This window comes from Synchiropus splendidus, chromosome 15 (assembly GCF_027744825.2).
Source record: "Synchiropus splendidus isolate RoL2022-P1 chromosome 15, RoL_Sspl_1.0, whole genome shotgun sequence".
Lineage (NCBI taxonomy): Eukaryota > Metazoa > Chordata > Actinopteri > Syngnathiformes > Callionymidae > Synchiropus > Synchiropus splendidus.
In genome coordinates, this window is record NC_071348.1 from 14,561,853 (window position 1) to 14,584,600 (window position 22,748).

Consider the following 22,748-nt stretch of genomic DNA (forward strand, 5'->3'; position numbering starts at 1 on the left):
CAATTCTAGAGGGAGCTGTGTTCACAACCCCATGGTAATCCATATTCACTTTCTTAATTGGTTCAATTAGTTCTCCCAGATACAGTAGTTTTACACTCCGCTTGGCCTCAGATAAGGTCCAGTTAATACTAGGCTGGGGTTACAAATGAACGTCCCAGAGGTGAGGACATATACTCTGAGGATTATCTGTCATTTATTTGGTCGAGTGGGCCAAAAAAAAATGGAACGCTGGTCGTGTCGTGTAGCCACCTGAATCATTTGTTCATAGTGTTTTCTGTGATCCGCTTCAGTCAAACTTAACCTGGAATTTGACATTTTAAAGGTGGCTCCTCGGGAGGGCCTGTGCAGACTCTTGTCATCAATACAAGATTTACATAAGTCAATCCAAACCTTCTGGCTTATATAAAACCTCTAAACCCCTACACACACGTTGAGAACAGATGTTTCATTTTCAGTATTTAAATGGATAGAATGCTTACTCAAGCGTGCTAGCTAACTAGTTCTGTCTACAAAACAATCAGAAACAAACCCAATTCCAGATCTTGGGCAGCAATTCTTTCCTACTTACCACTGCTAGCTTAGGGTCACAAGTAGAAATTCTTCCACCTCCCTGAAAGTCAACCAGTTAGGATTTATTTTATTATATATTCAGTTTGTCTTCTTTTCCTTTCAGCTTCTCCCTTCAGTGGTGGCCACAGCGGATCATCTTCCTCCATCTCACCCTGTCCTCTGCTTCCTATTCTCTCAAACCTACAAACCTCATGTCCTCCTTCACCACCTCCATAAATCTCCTCTTTGACCTTCCTCTCCACCTTCTGCCTGGCAGTTCCAACCTCAACATCTTCCTACCAATGTACTGGCTCTCTCTCCTCTGTACATGTCCAAACCATCTCCATCTAGCCTCTTTGAGAAATATTCAGTTTGTCAATGAGTCATAACGGTAGAGTGATCTACTCTTCATGAAGAATGGTTCACAAAACCATGTCCAATCTTGTCTTTCCTGGAAAGTAATGTGATTAAATTGCAATTAAATACATGAATTAACATATTTTTACTCATCAAACAAAAGATACAAGAATAAAGATTGTTTTTTAAAGGAGGAAAAAATGAGGACAGCCTATCTTCTAATAACTAGTTCTACCCCCTTTGGCTGAAGTAGCTTCAATGAGACGCCTCTTGTAGCCGTCTCCCAGTCTCTGACGTCGATTTCAGATCTGAGTTTGCCCCACTCCTCAATGCAGAATTCTTTCAGCTGTGAGGCTGTAATGAAAATTTACACGCTGCCATCCTCTGTTCCACTTCACACAGGCATCAGATTCCTCTGCTGTGTTCAGATTCATATTTCAGTCATACAAAAACATTGTAAAGTTGAGGGCCCACTACATTTATAACCAGATAAATAGGTCATATATGAGGGCACTAAACGCTATCTGGTTTTGCTATTTCTAGTAATTCCATGAACACATTCAAAGCAAGACTCATGTTCAGGTTTCAACAATAAAGAACCTTTCAGGACAGGTAATCTGACTAATGTAGACAATGTTTTTGTATTGAACGTGAAGGTAGCAATTGAATACTGAAACCAATGTCCTCCTGTGCTCAATGATGAGTTGTGTCTCCACAGCAGAGCCAATACATCATCCAGTTATTTTGGAGTTTTCAACCTCTAATTGAGGCTTAACTTTGTGGGGTCCTTCCAATGTCCGGTCCTCACAAGGACACTGTTTTGTCAAGAACTGTCAAGAAGTAATATAAACCAGCCCACAAGCACACACACGCACACATACACACACATTCAGGGATTAGGCAGTTAAGTCAGTGACATGGAATACTATGTGATCTAATGGTGCTTCTAGCTTAATGGCAGAGTTAAACATAGCACCCACAGCAGGGAGCAGTTTGAAAGACATGGCTCGAGACACACATGCACATTAAACAAATAAGGCCGCTGCATTAATGGTGGTCTGGTGAAAGTGGCACTCATATTGATCTGCACTGTGGTCGGAGGAAATGTTATTAATGTGGAGCAGAAATCATCTACGCACACAGACGTTCTCCTCTTCTTGGCGTGTCTTACTCAGTGAAACATTCTTTTTTGTTCAAAATTCAATTTCTGGATTGATTTTTCCTTTTCATTTTCATGTTCCCTCCCTTTCTTTTCTACTTGCACTACTTTCTCTCTATTTCTCATGAGCCCAAAGGCACCCAGCTCAAGGTTCCACATGAAAGCAACGACTTGACAGCAGTGCCGCTGACTGGCTCGGGCTTTTGAGGGCCTGTGTCTTTCCTCTACCAAAGTATTTGTGGGCTGTGATGGGCAAACTGGGAAAAGAGGGATGATTCAGTGCTACAGAGTCAGGATCTATGATAATTCACCAGTGGGAATATTTCCATATAATGAACACAGTACATCTTCTTTAGAGACCCTCTTGTGGAATGAAGATAAGGAGAAACGGAATGGGGGGTTGAGTGGGGGTGATCGAGGCAGATTACAAAGCAAAAAGGACAAGAAGAGAAGCTGAGGAAGAAAAGTTGAGATGGTAATAATGAGAGAGAAATTTTAATGGCCGAGACAACGAAATGGGAGCAGTAATGTTAATGCTGGTAGTTTGTGTTGGTGCAGCGGCACTTGCGAACACTCCTGGCTGTGTAGAGCACTAGCTCTTTCATATCAGCCTCCTGCTGCTGCTGGAGGAAGGAACGCAGGAGACAAAAGCGGTGAATGAACATCTGACTGTTTGTAGGAGCGCTAATAACAAACTGTCAAGCTGCTTCTTGATTTTTAACAGATTAAGGAAGCCACATAATGAGAACTATTTAGTTCACCTTTCGGTAAAAGCTGTCGATCAGCTATGCATTTTTCACAGAAAAGTCAAAAGTTTTCCTCAAATGCTGTGATGGCGCAATGACTGATGTGCAACAGCTCACCTCCCTGCATATGTTCCACTATTCTGTACTTCAGCTGTGGAAATCCCTCCATGCTTCACAGACTGGTTTCTTCTCACTTCTCATGTGTCGCTGGTTCCACCTGGTGAACGATACATGCGGTTTCTCCAGTCTTCCAGCTGCTGAGCCATCTGAGCAGGTCGATGACCAAACATGCCACTGAACGCAGCAACTGAGTCGTAGGTATAAATGATGTTTACTGTGAAGAAATCCTGATAGCACGCGAGAAGTTAAAAATACTTGGAGCGCTGTGCACGGGCCCATCATTCGCGGGGAGAGCGAAAAAAAACACGTTTTACTTCCATACAACTTGAGGCGCAGGTGTGGATCATGCGTCGCGAAGCACCACACGCGGGGTGTGGGAGTGCGAAAGGTGGGGGCTTGTGCTGAAGCCCACTTCACTGAACCACACTGGATGTCAATTGCTATTTATAACCCTTTATGTTACTCACCAGAACTAAAACACACGTCAGTTTGAAGGCCTTTAAATGGCAATCTGGCACAGTTTTAAGCAGAGATTGAATGGCTTGCCATCTTGTAGCTTACCCTAACCCCAACACTACACTGAAGGCTGCCTTTTTCATCAGTGTAGTACGCAACAGGCAAAAGGCAACTTTCCCACTTTTCGACAATATATGACGCCATGGCAGTGACGATATGTTGCTTAAAGCACAACCAGGCTGTGGGAATTCCTCCAGACACCTCCCGACAGAGGGGTTCTGAGGTGTTCTGATCATGAATCGCCTGAGGAACTGAAGAGGATGACGCTATTTGCTGAGACTGTGTCACCTGATTTGATGAGTTCAACTTCACCTTCTTGAAGATGCAAAGTCTCTGGACAATCTGCACCTTCTACTCACGTTTGCGTAGTGTCTGAACATCAAAATGTGGCTTTAACTGAAATGGAAAATAAGTTAATTCAACAGTCTTATTTTAACATTTAGCTGATGCCATATCATGCACACAAGCTGGAGTTGAATTAAAGTCTTCAAACATTCATTCTTTCTTTAATTTATTTGTGTGACAACAGAGCAGTGCCGTGCAGTTCTGGGTATCTAGACACGAGAAGCTTCTGCTATGTTTGATATGTTGTTGGTTTTTTTTTTCAAAGAAGCTGGCTGGCTGAGGAGCTCAACATGTTGCACAAAACATGTTTACTCACACAGACAAAGAGCTGGTACGACAACAGTTTATGGTGTCATTGATTATATCTGTAAAATCCAAAGTTTCAGGGTACGATTACTGCCCTTCATGGTGAGTGAAAACAACAATATACGAGAGGACGGATCTTTCAATGACATCATGAGGGAAGACAAAACAACATACAGCGTAGTTAATTAGCCTAGCTAGCAACATTTTTCATAATGAGAAACCTTCTTATTATCCGAATAATCCTCTTCTAAAATCAAGTCTGTCTCATGTGAATAGTCACATCATTGACCCATAATTGAAGTTTAGCTCAGGCTTGACCCGCTGGCCACCCTCTGCTCAGCGATCAAGGAGCCAATGCGCCGCCTCAATACCTTCCCGTCAATACACCTGGTCTGACCTATTGGCTGCAGCGCAGAAAGTGAACGGATCCATAACATCGACAGCCTTCTTCTTCCCCTCTGCTCTCTCATTAGATCCACTCTATTAAACTCCTTATGCATCTGTCTGTATGGTGCTGGCTGGGGGCTGGGAAATAATCATAGAGCCCTGCTGGTGGTCGCTGAGAATCACCATAGCTCTGGAACTCAAAAGAAAAAAGGCTGGAATGTACTGCATTCATTTGGCGTTGGGAAAAAAAAGGGAAATCTCAGCAGAACTGGTGTTTTAACAGGCACACGTGTGTTTGTGAAGCGTGTTTTCGCTTTTAGGTCCCTGCTGTAATATGGGAAGAGCGAATGTATGTTCTAGTTTATGTTTCATCTCTGTGTAATAAATGACACCGCGTGTGGTGCTAGAATCAACATGACACCATTCTGTGTGTGTCCACATATGCCGAGTGGGTTCTTTAGTCGTCATTCAGGGGTTGAGTTGAGTCGCATTGGACTGGAAGGCACGGATAGGTCAGGCATGGCTGATGTTGTTACTCCCATCTTCTTCAAGGAACGCTCGTCTGTCACCGAGATGGAGCGGGAGAACACTGGGCGATGAGACGCGGCTGTCCCTGAGAAGTGAAAGTCATTTTTATGTCATCCCTTTAAATGTTTGAGTCAGAACATGGAGAAGACGATGCACCTGACAAAAAGCATCAGAAGAAGAGGCAGAGTGTTTGGTTTTATCCTACTGAAGTACTGTCCTGCACTTAAGCAGATCCATAATTGATATTCGACTCACACTCTCCACTTTTATTAAACACTCCAGAGTCAATTATATCATTTACCTCTGTTATAAAGGATGAATGAAAGTCTTTCTGAAGCAGATGCGGTACGTGACACACACAGAGTGCACATGCACACTCACTGAAAGCCCCTGAAGCTGCAGAACTCAGTCTTTGATGTCTTAGACCCAGATTGATGTTCAGCAGTCCAACCAGCAGGTGGCAGGTTGACCACATATGCAGAAACACACCTACACATACATGGATGCGGAGAGACCCCCATCAGGACTGACATTTGCAGCCAAGTGCTGCAATGGCCAGTTATTTATGTTTAGAAGGAGGCTGATGGGAGTTTCAGCAGGCAGCTGCATTACACTGTTTATCAATCTGACGCAGTGGCATTATCACCTCTGCTATCCCATAGTAGCCCACCTCCACACATCTGTCTCTGCTCCCCCTCCCTCACTTCCTACTGCTACATGTGTGGTGACAAAACAGTCATTATTGCTTTTCTTTGACTTCTCCAATACTCAGCAGGGAATATCTCCGGCCACATTTTAGGACAAAGTATCATTCTCCTTGTCAGTATTAACTAGCACGGCAACAATGTTTGGCAGCAGTTAAAATGGGTGTGTAGAAATCCTTTAATGTTCTGGATCAAAAGCTGAAAAGCAAATGCTGTCTTGCAGCTGCCAGTATGTTGTGTGAGGGGGTGAGTCGCTGCATGTCCAAGAGCGGTGAAAAACAGCATCTGTAACGGCTGAAATCCTATGATGAGGACATGCGCCCCACTCATCTAGAATCCTGGTCTTCTGTTTGAGGCACTTGGATGTGTTTATCTGAATGTCTTGGATTCCCCCTCAACCCAACAGAACCATTAACGCTGTTTAGTTTCTACGTAATTTAGAACCACTAATAAACCTCTGCATATTTTTGGACGGGTGTTGACGATAACGTTACATAGACATTACATGGATTTGATCATATTCTTTCTGTACAGTATAGATCTATGCTGATGCGTTGACAGCGGTTCTCTTTCCACACACACTCACAGCAATGAAACTAGTCAAATGTGCAACTATGCATGATGTGTCTCTTTACCACACACCTTCACGAGTCTGTGACGTCATACACTTCACACTTCACTCCTAGATTTTGCTTCAAGTTTGCTAAGCACTAGATGCAGAACCAAATAAATGCGTTCCAATGTCCAAATGTGAAGCGACAAAGCCAAAGAATGTCAAAGATTTGTCTGAAAATTCCCCAAACAATCATGCAAAATAGATTGTGATGAAATTGAAAGCATTTGTTTGACTGATGAATATATGAAGGAACAGTGGGTAGACACTAGGAGAGCATACAAACACTGCACGGAGTGGACCTAGTTTGAAACTCATTTCACCTCTGACCTTCTTGCTGTGAAGCAGCAGCACTAATCACTGTAATGAAATAGTGGTATTATGTTGAAATTTGTATTCAAGTGGAACTCCATTTTCGCTCCATGTTTCCTCAACAGTCCTTCTCACAATAACAGATCTCCTAATCTTCTTTGGAATTCCCCCGTACATCTCTATCTCACTCCTCTTTTCATCATGAGATATTTTCTTCCCTGTTTCTCTGACACCCAGCAGTAATCTCTGCCAGCCCATACTCTCTCCCCTCCATCTCGCCTGTGGTATTTCTGTCCAGAGCAGGTCAGAGGCAGCGGTCTCACCTGAGTTGTTCTGACTGGATTTGACTTTGCTGTTGGTCTTCTCTTGCATCGTCTGCTCGAATTCTCTCACCTCCTCCAGAGTCAACCCTGCAGGAGGCAGACTTGTTTATATACGGTCTATATGGTGCAATGTAAGTAGAGATTTGGAAGGCAGAATTGACCCACCGTGCCATTCATCCACCCATGCTACTGCTTGTCGGTGACCAACCAAAAGGATGTCCTGGATAACCTGTAATTGACAAAAAAAATGAAGTTAGAAGGAGCAATATTATCATTTCTGGTTACCAGACGTGCTCAGTATATAACACTGCTTTTCTAGCTTTAAGGTGTTTCCATTATTTTGTCTAACCCCTGTGTGTATATATATATATATATATATATATATATATATATATATATATATATATATATATATATATATATATATGAAACTTAGACAACAAGGATAGTTCCGCATTATGTGGTGGTGATATTCAAGTGATTCTACTCAGACATTTGTGAAATACAGATTACATTACATTACACAAAGTAAAACTCTCACTCTGTGCAGAAACTCTTCACTTCTGGTCTGCAAGCCGTAGACCTCAAAGCTGCACTGCACTCTCTTGTAGGAGCACATGATGGGCGTGTGGTTTTTTCTCCAGTCTTTCTCCAGAGGCCCCCTGCCTGTTTTACTGGACTTCCAGCGACTCAGATCCTGCACAGTATGAACACAGCATATGTAGCCTGCTTTCTTCCATGTGTTGTTCTTACGTTTATTTCATTATGCTGTGTTTGTTTATGAGCCTACATCTGCATGGACGAGTGTTTATCTGCATGCGCCAGCCGGAAAATTGACCTTAGTGTCGACAGTCTGTCGGTGTGAAACTTTGCTGAAGGAAGACGAAGATATGCAGCCTGGGAAGGTTGTGTGGCAGTTTTACTGATGTAGATGTTTCAAAAGAGAAAAACCAAAAACAATGCAGAACTGCCAAAAGCAGTTATTTGCAGGTGAAAGCTGTTCATATGTAAATTAGAATATTCCAATTTAGATGCCCAAATATGAATGAGTACTTATTTCACAGAATGGAGCGACTGCACCAGGATCTTCACAAAACAAATGGTGTTTGAAATCACCTCAAAGGAAATCAGTTGTGTTCTGTGTGATTTCAAATCACTACCAACGATATTCATCAAATCAAAACCGAGTCAGCATATATGAAAAATGTCAACAACCAGGTTTCCTGTCTTTGTTTGAAGCAGTGTGACATGATTTTTGTTTTTTGGCAGCTCTGAATTGTTAAGTCACATCTGAATTGTAGTTTCCATGTTGCCGAAATATACTACTCTCCTGGCACTGAACTATTAGTATCTCACAATTCAATTTTGCTTTTTTAGGCCACCATGTGATTCTAAATGGATTTTAAAATTCAAAACAGTTTTATTTATAATGATTTCCGATGTGACTTTTGACCATCTAATCTGCTTTGCAAGACAGAATGACATGTATTACTTAGTTATTATGTCTCAAACATGTATCCATTGTTCCACCCATCCATGGAATTGTTAAACTATTAAATAAAAGCAATGAATTTTTACCATTTCAGTCACAAAAATGAAAGTACCTCTTTATTTAACAAACAATTTCAAATAACCATGTTGCCTTTTAAACTCTGAGCCAAGTGCCTTCAGTGGAGACCATTCTTTGAGTGTCTTGGTGAAGCTGTGACATAACTCTGGGTTATGCCTCGCAGTACGAGCCTTCAAGAGACGCCACACTCAAGCCTTTTAGTGAATCGATTTTAGGGCACACCCAGACTAATTTTGGAAAACTGTGCCAAAGTCGTGAGATTTTACTGTGTCTTCACCATCTTTTTATTCCCTCGCTCAGGAATTCAATTATTCCTGTGGTCTTTGATGCTGTTCCCGACTTGGCCTTTCAAGCAGATGACAGTAGCTGTGCAGACTCTGTGCAGAAGTGTATTGACAATGGTTCCTTCATCAAACTGTTATTTCAGTAAACAAACATTTATTTCCTGTTTGTATGCGCTTCAAGGCTCAGCACCCACCTCTGACTCTTTATAGTGCTTTTCAGGGATTGGGTCGTTCAGAATATCCAGGTAACTCACGTCTGCCACCGGGGTCGGTTTGTCCCCAAACACCTGCAGGCCAGCAGATGGGGAAGGTCATGTCGTATAACAACACACGTACACACTCATGCTCGGTCACTCATTTGAAGGATCAGAGGATAAGCAGGGATGAGTTACAGTGTCGGCGACCCACTGAGGTCACACACCACAATACTGCTCCCCACAACAACATCCAGCACACCACAGAGGAGAAGATCAAAAAGAGGAATGCAAAAATGTGGCTAAACTGACTGAAAAGGAGGTTGTGGTGGATGGAGAACAGACACCTTGTTAAAAACCTGCTCCTTTCATAACTTTGTATGGCTCTGGTTTTTGTCTCTACAGTCTGATGGAATGTCTGCTTATATTGCTCTGACAACCTCCTGTTGTCTCTGATATCCAAATAGAAGCACAAACCCTTGAGCGTAGATGTGCTCAGATTAAACACAACTGCCTTTGTTTGGTGCAAACAACATCCAGAAGCTGGACTGTCCACATTTCTCCCGCTCTCGACATGTTGGGTCATGTTGCTTGACTGTTTCCAGGCTGCAGACAACAGCAACTAGACGTGAGGTGTGGGAATCTCTCGCTGTTTATGCTCGTTGGCCTCAGACAAAATACTGCATGGCGACTGAGCACGTCCGGTTTATAGATCTGCCAATACTGTATTCTGTTCCTAGCTTGTTTTCCTCGTACCTGCCTCATCAACTCACAGAACATTTTATTTGCAGAGTGAAGGGAACTGTGATTTATCTCCTTTCTTGCGTATTCTCTCCCAAGCTTTCTACTCACATCTTGCTCATACTCACGTTGTCATTGCTGCCGTTGTTGTTCTCAAATCTGGTCTCAATGCGAATGCTGAACTTGGGAATGAGTGATACCTGCCGATAAGAACAAGACCAGATAAGAGTCACAGATACCGGAAAAGGCGAGAGTGCTGATGTACAGTAAATGATAGAGTCCTTACCGAGTATTCTGCTCGGCAGCGTCGTTCATGGAAAAAGGGAGAGGTGGGTTAGTTAGTCGCACACGTGTGGAAACTCACCGGAGAATGCGTGCTTACACACACGCTGCTAAATATTTGATGACACTCGGAAAACCAGCTGTTATAAGTAAATAAGTTGTGTATTATGCATAAAGAGGTGAAAATGAGCTGACACATGGTCGCAAACACTGAATAACAAGCCAGATGTGAATGGGATGGGCGGCTCTGTTTTCTCCAATCAGCTGACATAACATTTGTGTTGCAGTCTCTTATTATCACCTGACTGAACACAGGTTATCATTTAGCACATGATGATGGAATGAGCTTTGTTTGGCGAGTATATTTTAAAGGGCTCTGTTCAAATTAGGTGTTCGTCAATGCTCGTGATGTTCCACCGACTAAGATTCATTTATTCATTCATTCAAGATTGACTCAAACTTTGTCTAAGTATCTATTGTATACTGTATGTTGCATGTGCTGTGTTTGCTGTTTTGGTGTTGAAACACCCAGGTAGCAACATGACAGAAGCACCGTCAGCTACAGAGTATCAACATATTCATCCAACGTCCTGCGCGCCAGACAATACACACTCTTCCAGCAGTTAGAAGGGCTCGTAAATATAGAATTTCTTTATTCTGGTTTTGTTTTTTTTTTAGTATTTTTTTAAATTTCTTTATTAAGTTAACTAAAAAACTCAAATGTATTTCTTCAGATTGTTGAAGTTATTGCTACTACTAAATGTGCATGGTGCTCATATCTTTTCTGCTATATCTCTATGCACAATATGATCCTTGAACATAAAATGATAAATAAATAATGAAATCCCACTTGCTTCATATAGAACTGTATCCTGGCTGATTTTATTGTAAAGATGAAGAAGTAATTCAGTTTATATAATGACCTGTGATGGTGTATGGGTAGAAGTTCCAGGCCTTCTCCACGACGTAGAAGAAACGTGGGACCAAAAGTTTGGCCCAGGATGGCAGCTTGCTGAAACCGAGACAGAAAGTGAGTCTGGTAACAGAGCGCAGAGCTCAGATGCTGCTCTTTCACCCTTTCAGAAGGATCACCTGAGGGCAGTCTCACCACTGACTTCATTTGCATGACTCATTCACATTTACAGCTGCGGTGAGGAATCGTTTCTCCAGTCTAAAAGTTACAAGTCAGAACAAGTTGGGGTGGGAATAACCTCCAACAGGAGTGAGCTATTTTAGAAATCAAGATAGTGTGAAACTGTAAAAGAAGGGTGTGTGCTGGTTAAGACGCTACGTAATACTCAAGAAAGGCTTTGGATCAAAGAAACTGTTGGAGTTTAATTCAGTGACGGTTGGCACAGGAGTGTGTGTGTGTGTGTTTCAGTTAAAGTAACCCACTAATGAGAACTCGGAGAGATTAAGAAAATCCTTCTCAACATTTCTTTATGTCTCTAAGACTTTATTTTTTGTATTAGGTCATGGGTTTATAGTGGTTATTAGCGAAGGAGCCGAGGTTATTCCGGGGTAATGAGTGAGGAGAGATTAAGACCGTAGCAGGAATTTTGAATTAAATGATTATGGCTTTTTTTCCAGTCTCATTGGATTGTCATAATTACAATTCATTATTTCTTCGACTGTCAGGGCATTCTTACACAAATGAGGAGAACATTCTGCACAATGCCAGAGACAACAGAGTCGCTCAAGGATTGTTGGACGCGGCAGTGATCGAATCATGTTGTCAGCATTGTTTAAGAGAGTCATTGTAAACACTCCAGTACAAGAATGTGAGCAGTCGTTGTAATTGAAATCAAGGTGTTGAGGATCATTCCTTTTTAAAGCAGAGTTTTTGTTCCTGGTACTTACATATTTCAGATGTCGGTTTTCAAATCAGAAGTCTGTCGCGTACTGTTATATTTCAATCATCTTTCCTTGTAACACGCAGACACATTTCTACATTTCCTTCTACATACCTCATGATAAAAGTCTTTTTTTGTCTTGCCCTGTCAAATTATAATTGTTTAAAAATATAATGTTTCCACCACGAAAGTATATATATATATATATATATATATATATATATATATATATATATATATATATATATATATATATATATATATATATATATATATATATATATATATATATATATATATATATGTATATATATATGTATATATATATATATATATATATATATATATATATATATATATATATATATATATATATATGTATATATATATATGTATATATATATATATATATATATATATATATATATATATATATATATATATATATATATATATATATATATATATATATATAAAGACAGAAATAGAAACATTATTTGGAATTGTATTCCAACTCTCATATTATATTATATCAATATAGCAATACAGCATATTTGTATTATTCCTTTTAATTCCTTTCGATTCCTAATAAATACAAATAAAATACAGGAAGTGTTTGTTCAATACACATCGTCCCTTTTTAAGACTAAAAAACAAAGGGGTGTGGACTGAATGTGAAGTTGTTTATTAACTACTCAGTAAGCAGAACAGCGACCTCAGCTGCCGTGCTGTATTCAAACTCTAAGTGGCCATTGTACCAGGAGAGGAGGCGGCTGTCATGAAACATGAAGTAAGCAGTATGAATATTACATAAGCGCTAGACCGTTTACTGTTATTACTTTGAGTGACGTGTTTACCCAGGGCATTTACGCGTTCACATACACAATGATCTCACGGAAAACTGAAACTGAACTCTTGATCTCAGTCAGGGCAGTTAAAGTGCAGACTACAGACTTGGACTTTACTTTTGGAATTTGTTTTTTATTGCTGCTCGGCTAGATATGCATATCTCAGATCCACAACACTTAAAGATTAAAGTTTGCTCCAGTGACTTCCATCATGTCTCACGTGGCGACCTGAGAGCAGAGGTTGGATATTGACATCTTAACAATACCTGCTGAGGTAGATTCTCTTCTCGGTCACTTGTCCCAGTCCATACTTGGGGTGGTGATCTGGCTCGTTCCGAACCACTTCCACTCCTTCTCCTCCACCGCTCTGCTCACAGCTGTGCTTGCTGATCATATACAGCTGCCCGATCCTGTACTGAAGCCAGAGAACATGCTGGTTATGCTCATTGAGCTGAGATTTGACGGAAGAAAGGGAATAAATACATGAGCTCTTCAAATATTTGTGTATTTCATTCACCACACTGCAGATGATGAAGTCATCATCTGGGCTGGGATTAAAAACCTGATGCTTTTATGTGCGACCCTTTTTTATCATAAAAAATCTAACATTATTTTATTTGTCTTTCTAAAGAAATGATAAATATTAGCTATCAGCACTTTGGTAAAGACATTGCGCTATTTTTCTCTCCCTACACAGGGTGTAGACAACTGTGTAGACGGAACATATTCAGTAGTTCGAGAGCCTCAGATGTTCTTTTAAGTTTTGGAGCAGCAGTGTAGTGAGGATGCCCGGCTTTCCCCTCTACAGAAACCTCTAGCTTGTTTGGCACGGGGACTACAAAGGTGTACCCGGGTCAACGTTGAGAACCTATGGCCCAGGATCTCATTCCACCGCTCCAGGGATGCGCCCTAGAAACATCTGGACAACCTGTCCAAAACTCACGACCTCAGATGTCAGCAGAAATGTTGTTGGTGAATAGAGAGCTCTGTCTTAACCATGACAGACCACCACTGAGCTGGAGATGATCCCCCAAGCTGTCTGGGGATACCACTCTCTAGATTCTTGATCCGGGAATGAGAGGAGCTGATCCCCCTTCCCGTTAGGTTAAGAGGCATTCCTGAATTTTGAATGCGCAAGATATCCTTTGAAACTCTGAGTTTGACATGCCTTGTCTTGTGTCATCAGACGACTGGGTCAGGATTTCACGCAATTAAAATGGATAGTCCCTAATTTACCGTATTTCCTTTAGACATATCTTTATGTTTGATGAAGGGCCATCCAAATAAACAATTTTGCCCATTGCTTTCTGTCAATCCCGTTCTGGCACGACTCAGTTGACGTACTGATAATAAGCAGAAGTCACAAATCCCCAGAAAAGTGCACGTTCAGCTGGAGTTGCCGAGTCTGGTCTCGTCTCGACAGGCACTTTATGCTGCTGAAGAGCAAGCTTGTTATTTGCTCTTCATTGTTTAAATAGTCACTGGCTGTGTATAATGATTTCCCTCCAGTGACCATATCAGACATCAAACCCTAATTGCAGTCAGTGAGCGTGAACGTGTAGCGTCTAATTTAGGAGGTGCAGCACCGGTTTGTGCTTGATGCTGATGAGATGAGTGTATTTTTCTCCTCTGGAGTGGTCTCCTCCAGGAAATTTAGTGTCGCTGAGCCATTTACAAAATATAATTTTTCCATGATGCCGCTGCTCAAACATTTCTCTTGATGCTGCTTTGAAGTAAATTGTGATGGGAACAATGTCTCTTTGAAGGAAGACGGATCCTTACGCTGGAGACACTTTTGTCAGTCCAATTTCTCTCACACTTAAGAGAAGAGTCAGTCCTGTCGACACAAGAACCGAAACTGAAGGCACATTTATTCCATCTCCCACAACAAAGATTCATATGGTTCAAAACAGTGAGGCTTTATGAGCATTCTTATGTTGACCAAGGGTCTGCACGCTGGAGCAGTAATCTCTGGTATGACCTGCCAGGTTGAAGTGACTTTATGATTACAGGAAATTAAAACTTGTGCGTGGTTGACCTGATTTTAGCAGAGCCATTTTGAGTTTGGGAACCTCCCGCTTTTCTGCTTCACTCTGTGACGGGAATCAGGAACTGACCGCCCACCCAACTGGAGAACCTGTTATAAAACTGAGTACTATTGCTTCTATTGTCAACACTTTTATTCTTGCCATTGTCGTGTGATTACTTCAACTGCCACTATAACAGTACTTCTAATGCTGTTGAAAACTTCTAATTCTAAAACTGTAACTACTACTGGAACCCATTCTCACTCAAAAGGAGTCAACAAGGGTTTATCTTCAAGTGACTTTTGGTTTGGATGAAAAGTCTCCTGTCACTACTGATGTCACTTGGTATATATTGTATAGCACCTTACGTGACACAAGTGACTTGTTCAAGACACTATCTACCAAGCGACACTTTGACTGTACACAGTGAAAACAGCGCCAGCCCTTTGCCAATCCCAACCACGTCTTTCTGTTATGTCATGCAGTGTGCTTTAGTGGGAAGTCCAATGTGTCAACATGCAATACAGAAACCAAAACAGAACGCAAAAGTCACTCGAGGATAGTGCTGTGGTTATCACTAACGGAAACTGCTCCCTCACTGTTATGTTATTAATATTATAACGGTAATTCTTTCATGACCAATATCAACAACACTAGTTATTTAGCCAGTAGTAGTGAATACTTTTGTAAGGGTGTTTATATCTGACATAAATGTACTGCTACCTGTGCAATAATAAAAGATAAATATACTGAGATGGATATGATGAAAATATTCACATAATTGTGAACAAATATTTAAAAAATACTATGTTTGCAAATGCAAGAATCACACAACTAGAATTTACTTTGTATTGGTTGTTTGGCAAACGTTGATGACAGAGTCTGCTTTAAACTTGACAGTCTCGAGTAATGTCAACATTCTCCTACACAGTGATAATTAAAAGCCATAAATTCAGGTGAGCTGCCCCTTCGCTTCAGTATGTTTCACTTGGATGTCAAAGCCGAGGCACAGAAACGGGCGGTCAGATATCGGGCAACTATCCTCTGCCCGACGCAGCAGAGCACTCCTTCTTGTTCCAATTACTGAAGGTTGTCAACATTCAATATTTACTTATCGAGTATTCATGAAACCTAATTATTCGTTACAGCTAACAATGTCAGAGGGAAAACTGCTGCATACTGAAGGGCATCACGTTGTTCTCTGAGCAGCCTCTTACATCATTTCTAACTCTTGTGAGGTGGAGGTGGCTGAGACACGGTGACTCTGAAATGAAAGTCACCTGGCGGTGACAACAAATATGTTTCTTCTTGTTCCTGCTTGCAGCGTTTTTATTGTTAAGGGTGATTGATTAGCGACTGACAGTTAACGGTTGTTACTGTGATACAAAAGATGTTCATCGGTCGATACTCAGAAAATTGCTTATGTTCTCTGCTACTGGTCCTACTGCTCTTACTTCTACTACATCTACTATTAGAGCATCATCTGAAGCTGCTTCTATGACAACTGCCACTGCTGCTAACAAATCCTACTAAAAACTGCTACTCATCCTTCTATAAATTGTTAGCCTCACAGTATAATGGCCTCATAGTTGCCTCAGTCATAGACATTAAGGCAGGGTGACGCAGAAGTACTACAGTAGGAGAGAAAAGTTGAGCCAAAAATGACCTAGGCAATTATGCTACTACTGTAGGCTAATGAAATACTACTTTTAACACTATTACATCAACAGATACTTCTACTACAACAACTACCGTGACAACTACTACTACTACTACTACTACTACTACTACTACTACAGTACACTACTACAACCACTGCTACTGCTACTACTACTACAGCACTACACTTGGGGTTTTTAACTGGAAGAGGTCAACCCTGGTCTCCTGACTTAAAGTAGCATTTCTCATTTCTGTTGCTTCAGCATTGTCCATGACAGATTACACTCACTTCTTAAAAATGTTCAAAAATAAATGTATAACTAAATGAAGGGACAAAGTTGACTTCGGCAATAATCCTATTAGATTCATGAAATTCTATCAAAACGTATATTACGTTTAACATGGCTACAGCAACTGTTACCTCTCCTACTACGACATCACCTACAATTACTATCATTACTATTGGTACTACTACCAATTGTAGTATTACTACAACTGCTGCTACTACTACTACAGTACTACACTTAGGCTCTCATTTCAACTGGTATAAGTCACTCAATCCTGGTCTCTTGACTTTGGAGCTGATCATCATTTCTAATCTTCCATGACTGTTTACAATAGTTTTTTGAAAATGATAGAAAAATGAATAAAATATATAAATAAATGAACGGACAAAGTGAAGCAAATAAATGACCAGACACATCTTCTGTCCATCAGCTGAGTGTGGTTTCAAGAGGCAGGCGGCTGACTTTGTGCAGCATAATAATAATAATGGTAAATTTGATTTGGGGACATAAAACAAGTGTATTATATTGAAGTTTAAACATGGACCCTTTCTTGTAAGTTTCAGTTCAGGATTTCTAGATCTGACCCAGAGTAGGAACTGTAGGAACCATTCTTCTCAGAAGGAAGAAATTCAGCTGTTTTCCCACAGACTGAAACGGAGATCCCCCAATGTTCCCAGGCTGTATGGAGTTTCACAAGTGGATATTTAACACCCTAAAATCAACACTCCTGTCGTTTTGGCTCAAGTGTGGCGGATTAGACTCTGCTTCAAACAAAATGTTACGCTCAGGTGAAAGAGGATTTGCTGTGAGCTGGAGTTTCTGTGCGTGCATGCACTGATACTGTGAATCCTATTTTGGATAACTATTTGTCACTGTCATTGTTGTGGTAACAGCTAGAGTGTTGAGGACAGCACAAGGTGATGGGAACACTCCCCTGTCATCAAACATCTCCTTGCTTGTCTCCTCGTCTGTCTAAACGGATCTTTTATCATTATTAAATTGGCAGGAGTTTGAGTTAACACTCACAATAACCAGTGGAACCAGTTTGTGGGTGGCAGGGAGAAAGTCAGCAAAACATTGTGTGTCCAGCTGATGACTACAGCCCGACTTGTAATGTCCTACATCGAATTAAAGTTTCATTTTAGTCGACTGCAAGGAATATCAGTAGCGTTTCCTGACCTGCAAGCCTCTGCCTGCTAGCTCCTTCAGCACCTTTCCGACTCATTGCATTCCAACATAACTCTTAACAAACTGATAGGAACACTTGAACATAGTGCGATTAGTTCAGTGAGACAGTGTTTTCTCTGGAGCTGGTCAGGTGGCTTAAGAACATTTGTAAATTCGAATGCACCTACAGAACACCAGAATGAAATTGCTTCAAAATTATTACAGAGTTATTACAAATTTGAAGTTTCAGTATTGAAGGTATTTGCAACACAAACATTTGGTCAAATTACACCACCCAGGCTGAAAGATTCTATCTCAAACAGACACAAACACACACATGCATTGTCTGGCAAACAAACGCACACACCCATACGCTCACACACATACACACATTTCCAGCTGTTTTTTTATTTTTTTCTCAGAGATTCTCAGTCACACTCCCCCTTCACACTGATCACATGACTCACACTGCAGCCCTCTCACTCGGCTTCACAACATGACACACATACTTCAGGCAGAAAGAGTCGAGCCTGATAGAACAGATGAGTATTTTTGGAAAGCCGAGAATGAAACTAGTGGATCCTCAACACCTTGAAATTTAAAGTAAGAACTGCGTGTAAACTCACTTACCTCGTCCACAGTGAGAGGCATGCAGACCCGGTACTCTTTCATCAACATGGTGCCGTGGAACTTTATCTTTGTGACCTGCTCTATCTCATCTGTATACACTCGAAAAGTGTTCAGTGCTGCTCTTTGGTAGTTGTTATGCGGGTGTTTGGTTCCTGTCAATGAATATCTTCAGTTTTTAACTCCCCACTCATTCCACACACCTCATATCCTGGAACCTGGATCCTCCTCAAACGCCTGGAGCTCTGACTTGCTTTCTGTTTACCTTCTGTCACCGCAGCGGAACATTAGTGGTGAGAGTTCAAACTGACTCTACCTGCTCTACTTCTTCCGCTATTCTCTTTGTTTAATTCTTCCCGAGAGTTCTCATGTGTGTCCTGCTCCTCCCTCCAACATCTGTGCTCTGTGGGAACTGACAAATTCCTAAGCATGTAACCTTCATATCTTTATTATCTTTTGACCCCCCCTTCCCTTCTCCTGCTATAGTATCCACTAGCTCCACGCCCAGTGTGCTTAACTGACTCTTCACCTGTGTCAGCTCTACCTCAACCTCTCCCTCTGATATCTCTGAAACATGAGACTCTTTTCAGCACAAACACTCTGTCAGCTGTCTGTTGGCCATTATGCAACAGTTCTTTAAAACCAGATTTTAAATCAAGATCACTCCTCCACATGAGACAAGAAAATGTAGTCGGGGTGGGCCGCTGGATTAAATATTATCTAGCAGAAGTTGTATTAAGCGCAGTGACAGAATCGCTTACATTGTATTACCTTGTGAACTTCAGCTGGATTTAAATAAATCTGTGTTTAGTCAATGAGTCAATTTTTTTTGCTCCCGACTGTCCCTCAGTAATGGCCCACTTAACCCTTTGTCTGCACTGACAATACGTGACCTCAGTAATTTCAGCAAAAAAGGAAAACTGATGAGACAAGACAATCATGTAGCGATCAATATACACATGACTCAAAAGCTCAAATAAAGGTGCAGGGTTTCACACTCATTTGTTGGGTTTTCATTTGACAAGGTCAGCGATGGAACTTGAATGTTAATGAGTGTGTGACCAAGGAACTAAAACGCCTGTGGCAATCTATCATCGTGTTTCCTGATAACTATGAATAGACAAATACATGGTCATAGAAATGAACTAAAGGATGACCTAAACATTTGCATTGAAAAGTCTAAACGTGACCCTCTTTATAAGAGTGTGTAGCCCCGGCAGGACAAGTTGGTAGTTGTCTGTTAGTCATTTCTGAAAATTCAGAGCTTTGTTGATGACAGCTTGTTTACACTGTACATTCTCTGACTAGAAATGTATTGTACTTGCTTGACACAAACATCAAGATTCCACTGTACCAGCCCAAACCACTGTACTGTACTGTAGTCTGTCTGTAACTGTTGCTTCCTGTGTGTCACTTGTGCCTCCCTGTTCTTTGACAGCCTAACAATGTGTTATCTCGGTTTAAAAAAAACCCAGCAACAACAACAACACATTGTCGTCATACCTAAGAGCAGCATGTCTGGCCAGGGGTCATTTGCATCTCAGAATCAAATTTAACAAGGAGAGAAGTATCTGCAATGAAATGATATAAAATAAACGTCTTAGCACAAGGGTGGACCAAAGCGCTTGGCGGAAATTTATTTGTTGAGTTGAGTTGTCTGAAAGCAGCTGCATTTTCATATGAAATATAAAATTTACAAGGAAGCAATGTGAGTCTTTCGCTCAGTTGTTTACATGAAACCTTTTCATTCAGATCATGTATATTTCTTATACTTAGAATGGTTTATGTAACTGTAGATACAGGGGGGTGTGCCTACATATCAGTATCAGAATATGAAAAAATAAACTTTCAGCAAGAAATGTGATTTTGTAATCTTTATTGGTGCCTTATGGAATGCGCATGTGAGCAGACTCGCACAGTATCATGAGACTATTATGGAATACCTACACAACTAATAAGGCAGGCAGTCACTGTACACTGAAAATGTACGGCACCTACACGCCCCCACAACCTGACTTCGATGATGTGCGATGCTCTGCTGTTGATCCTCATGTTTACACCATGGATCTGCTGCTCTGCACCAGCATCTGGAAATTATGAGACGCTATGGAGAGAGAAACATTTTTATTATTCACTGGTAGCTTTAGTGTTTCAGTCATGTCGCTCAGGAATTGAGTCACAGCAGCAACATTGACCGAGCAGCAACGCCCAGTGCATAAAACAAAATATCTTTTAACTTTAAACACAGTAAATTAAGGTGAATGATGTGTCAATGTACATTTTACTTTCAAACAGGATCACGAAATAACCTTCATCTGGTTCCTCAGGTGCGCCTCCGTGGTCCCCTCTTTTCTTCATTCTGAAACAAGCAGTCGATAAAGTTTTATTATCTGGGTCCGTTGCAGCTGCTTCCGCCTCTCAGTGGATCCCGGCTCTCCTCACTGGCTGAATCACGGAGTTCGATCTCAGATGTTGAACGATAGATGCTTCTACAGTTGCCTTTGCAAGAATGAGCCTCACAGTGTTGTGAACATTGCCATCTGTGATTACAATTTCGCTGTTACGCCACAGTCTTTTCTCATAAACAAATGAACGTGGGGGGCGGGACCGAAGACCCAGCTTTACGACAGCTTGCATTACACTCATTTACCAGCAGTGCCGCCTAAAGCAAACATTCGAAAACTACATGTTACCGCTTTACGAAGAAATAAAAACATACTCATTTATGTTGCATTGTTAATTTTTTCGGACACAGTACCCTTTAGGTCACTAGCGTGTGATACGAAGAGAAAATAAACAAACAACAGTTGTCCTCGTTACTAAAATGTCCCTGTTGTCCTATTCTCCGTTATTTTTAAGTAATGTCATTCAATTCACACTTTGGTATCCTCCTATCCTAGCTGCACTTCATCTTCTCACTTTGTTTCAAGTCAGCTCCGGAGCCCCCTTAGTTCAAAGGGATGACTTCAAGTGATGAACAGTGAGTGCCCTCTGTCTTAAGGGTATTGGGACACACTACGTTTACTCATGCACACACAAAACTGAGTCTTCCTGCAACCTTTTCTCTTACTTGTTCCATCATACTTACTCTTCTCCTGCCATTTCCTCTGACCAATTGGTCTCACCTGAACTGGGCCTTGGCTCAGAAATGGCCATGGCATGACAGTGATGCTTCATTTACAACCATATCACTGATGTCTGCTTCTTAGCTTTGGACTATAGAGTCAACACACTTCCTCACCGCCTCCCCCTGATCCTGTCATTTTGAGTGCTTTTCTGCTTTACCTCCATTTCACGCTCTCCCTGACTCTACAGCATCACCCGAACAAGGCGCTGGCTGTCAGAGTGTCACACCATCATCTCTGTCAGTCAGTTAATACTTGGACAATTTAGTCAACATCTCTCCAAAAGAAGGGCTGCTTGATCAGGACTGTGTGGATGGGGAGACAGGGCTGCTGGATCTGCTCCCCCTGCTGGTGCTAGGATTGAGTAATAACAGCCTAATGTAAACACTCAGAAGACCATGTCCTGCCACGGAAGGAAGGCAAATTTCCAAATTTTTCTTTGGTCTGGAAGTCAGGCCTTCAAAATTGACAGAATTATGAAATTTGCAATACTAGAGTATTACCTCACAAAGGGCTTTGAATGGCCACACAATTCCACACAAGCTAAATGGTGATATAGCTGTGCTGTTTTCAAATGATTATTTTATTTTATTCATTTTTTTAAAGACATTGCAAACATGATCTCATTTCCATTGGCAGCTGATTCAACCGTTTTATTTTAAGACACATATTGTGTCTTAAAGGGGACCTATTAGAATCAACCCATAAACATATGGTGAAGTGTGAAAGAACAAGGTTCATCTAGCTTTAAAAATAAGCCTAAATAATACGCTACTGCCTTCGTGTTGTAAGCTGTACAAGTGGCTGTACAAAGCCTGTTCATGTAACTCACAAAGGATCATGGGATTGATGATGCACTTTAATGGTGGCTAACTAGTGTCTAGTAGTTTGCTGTGAAGGAAAGGAAAAAAAAAACAAAAACGTGCCTACGGTTCATGCAGCAGACAGCGAAACATGAAGTAGTTAGTTTTGAAATGCAGCAAAAGTCACTTGCCGTGATGATGCACGAGTAAGTTGTGTATTTATTAACAGGCTTCTTTAAGATGCTTTAAATGCTCTGATGTCTGATATTTGTGATCAAATAAAACTGGAACGGACTCACAGGCACAGCAAATGATG

General features: G+C 41.1%; 1 protein-coding gene across 2 annotated transcripts; it reads right to left on the reverse strand.

The window, feature by feature from the left end:
* Positions 1-3,961: 3,961 nt before the first annotated feature.
* Positions 3,962-19,006, reverse strand: pitpnc1b (phosphatidylinositol transfer protein cytoplasmic 1b). Of its 2 annotated transcripts, none has more exons than XM_053887798.1 (10): positions 18,708-19,006; positions 13,004-13,152; positions 10,960-11,048; positions 10,041-10,048; positions 9,883-9,954; positions 9,014-9,106; positions 7,507-7,662; positions 7,131-7,194; positions 6,966-7,052; positions 3,962-5,098 (listed from the first exon to the last, which is right to left on the reverse strand). In XM_053887798.1, exons 2-10 carry the CDS (start codon positions 13,129-13,131, stop codon positions 4,950-4,952), a joined length of 846 nt encoding a protein of 281 aa, XP_053743773.1. In that variant the 5' UTR covers positions 13,132-13,152; positions 18,708-19,006; the 3' UTR covers positions 3,962-4,949. The 2 variants fall into 2 exon arrangements, with proteins under 2 accessions (XP_053743773.1, XP_053743772.1); XM_053887797.1 differs by having other exon boundaries at positions 18,508-19,002.
* Between the last annotated feature and the right edge of the window lie 3,742 nt (positions 19,007-22,748).

Coding starts and splice junctions, on each gene's coding strand:
- pitpnc1b (XM_053887797.1), bottom strand. CDS start 18,555: ATGTTGATGAAAGAGTACCGGGTCTGCATGCCTCTCACTGTGGACGAG. Junction 7,663..9,013: donor AGCACTATAAAGAGTCAGAG/GTGGGTGCTGAG, acceptor CATACTGTGCAG/GATCTGAGTCGCTGGAAGTC. Junction 5,099..6,965: donor ATCCAGTCAGAACAACTCAG/GTGAGACCGCTG, acceptor TTCACTTCTCAG/GGACAGCCGCGTCTCATCGC.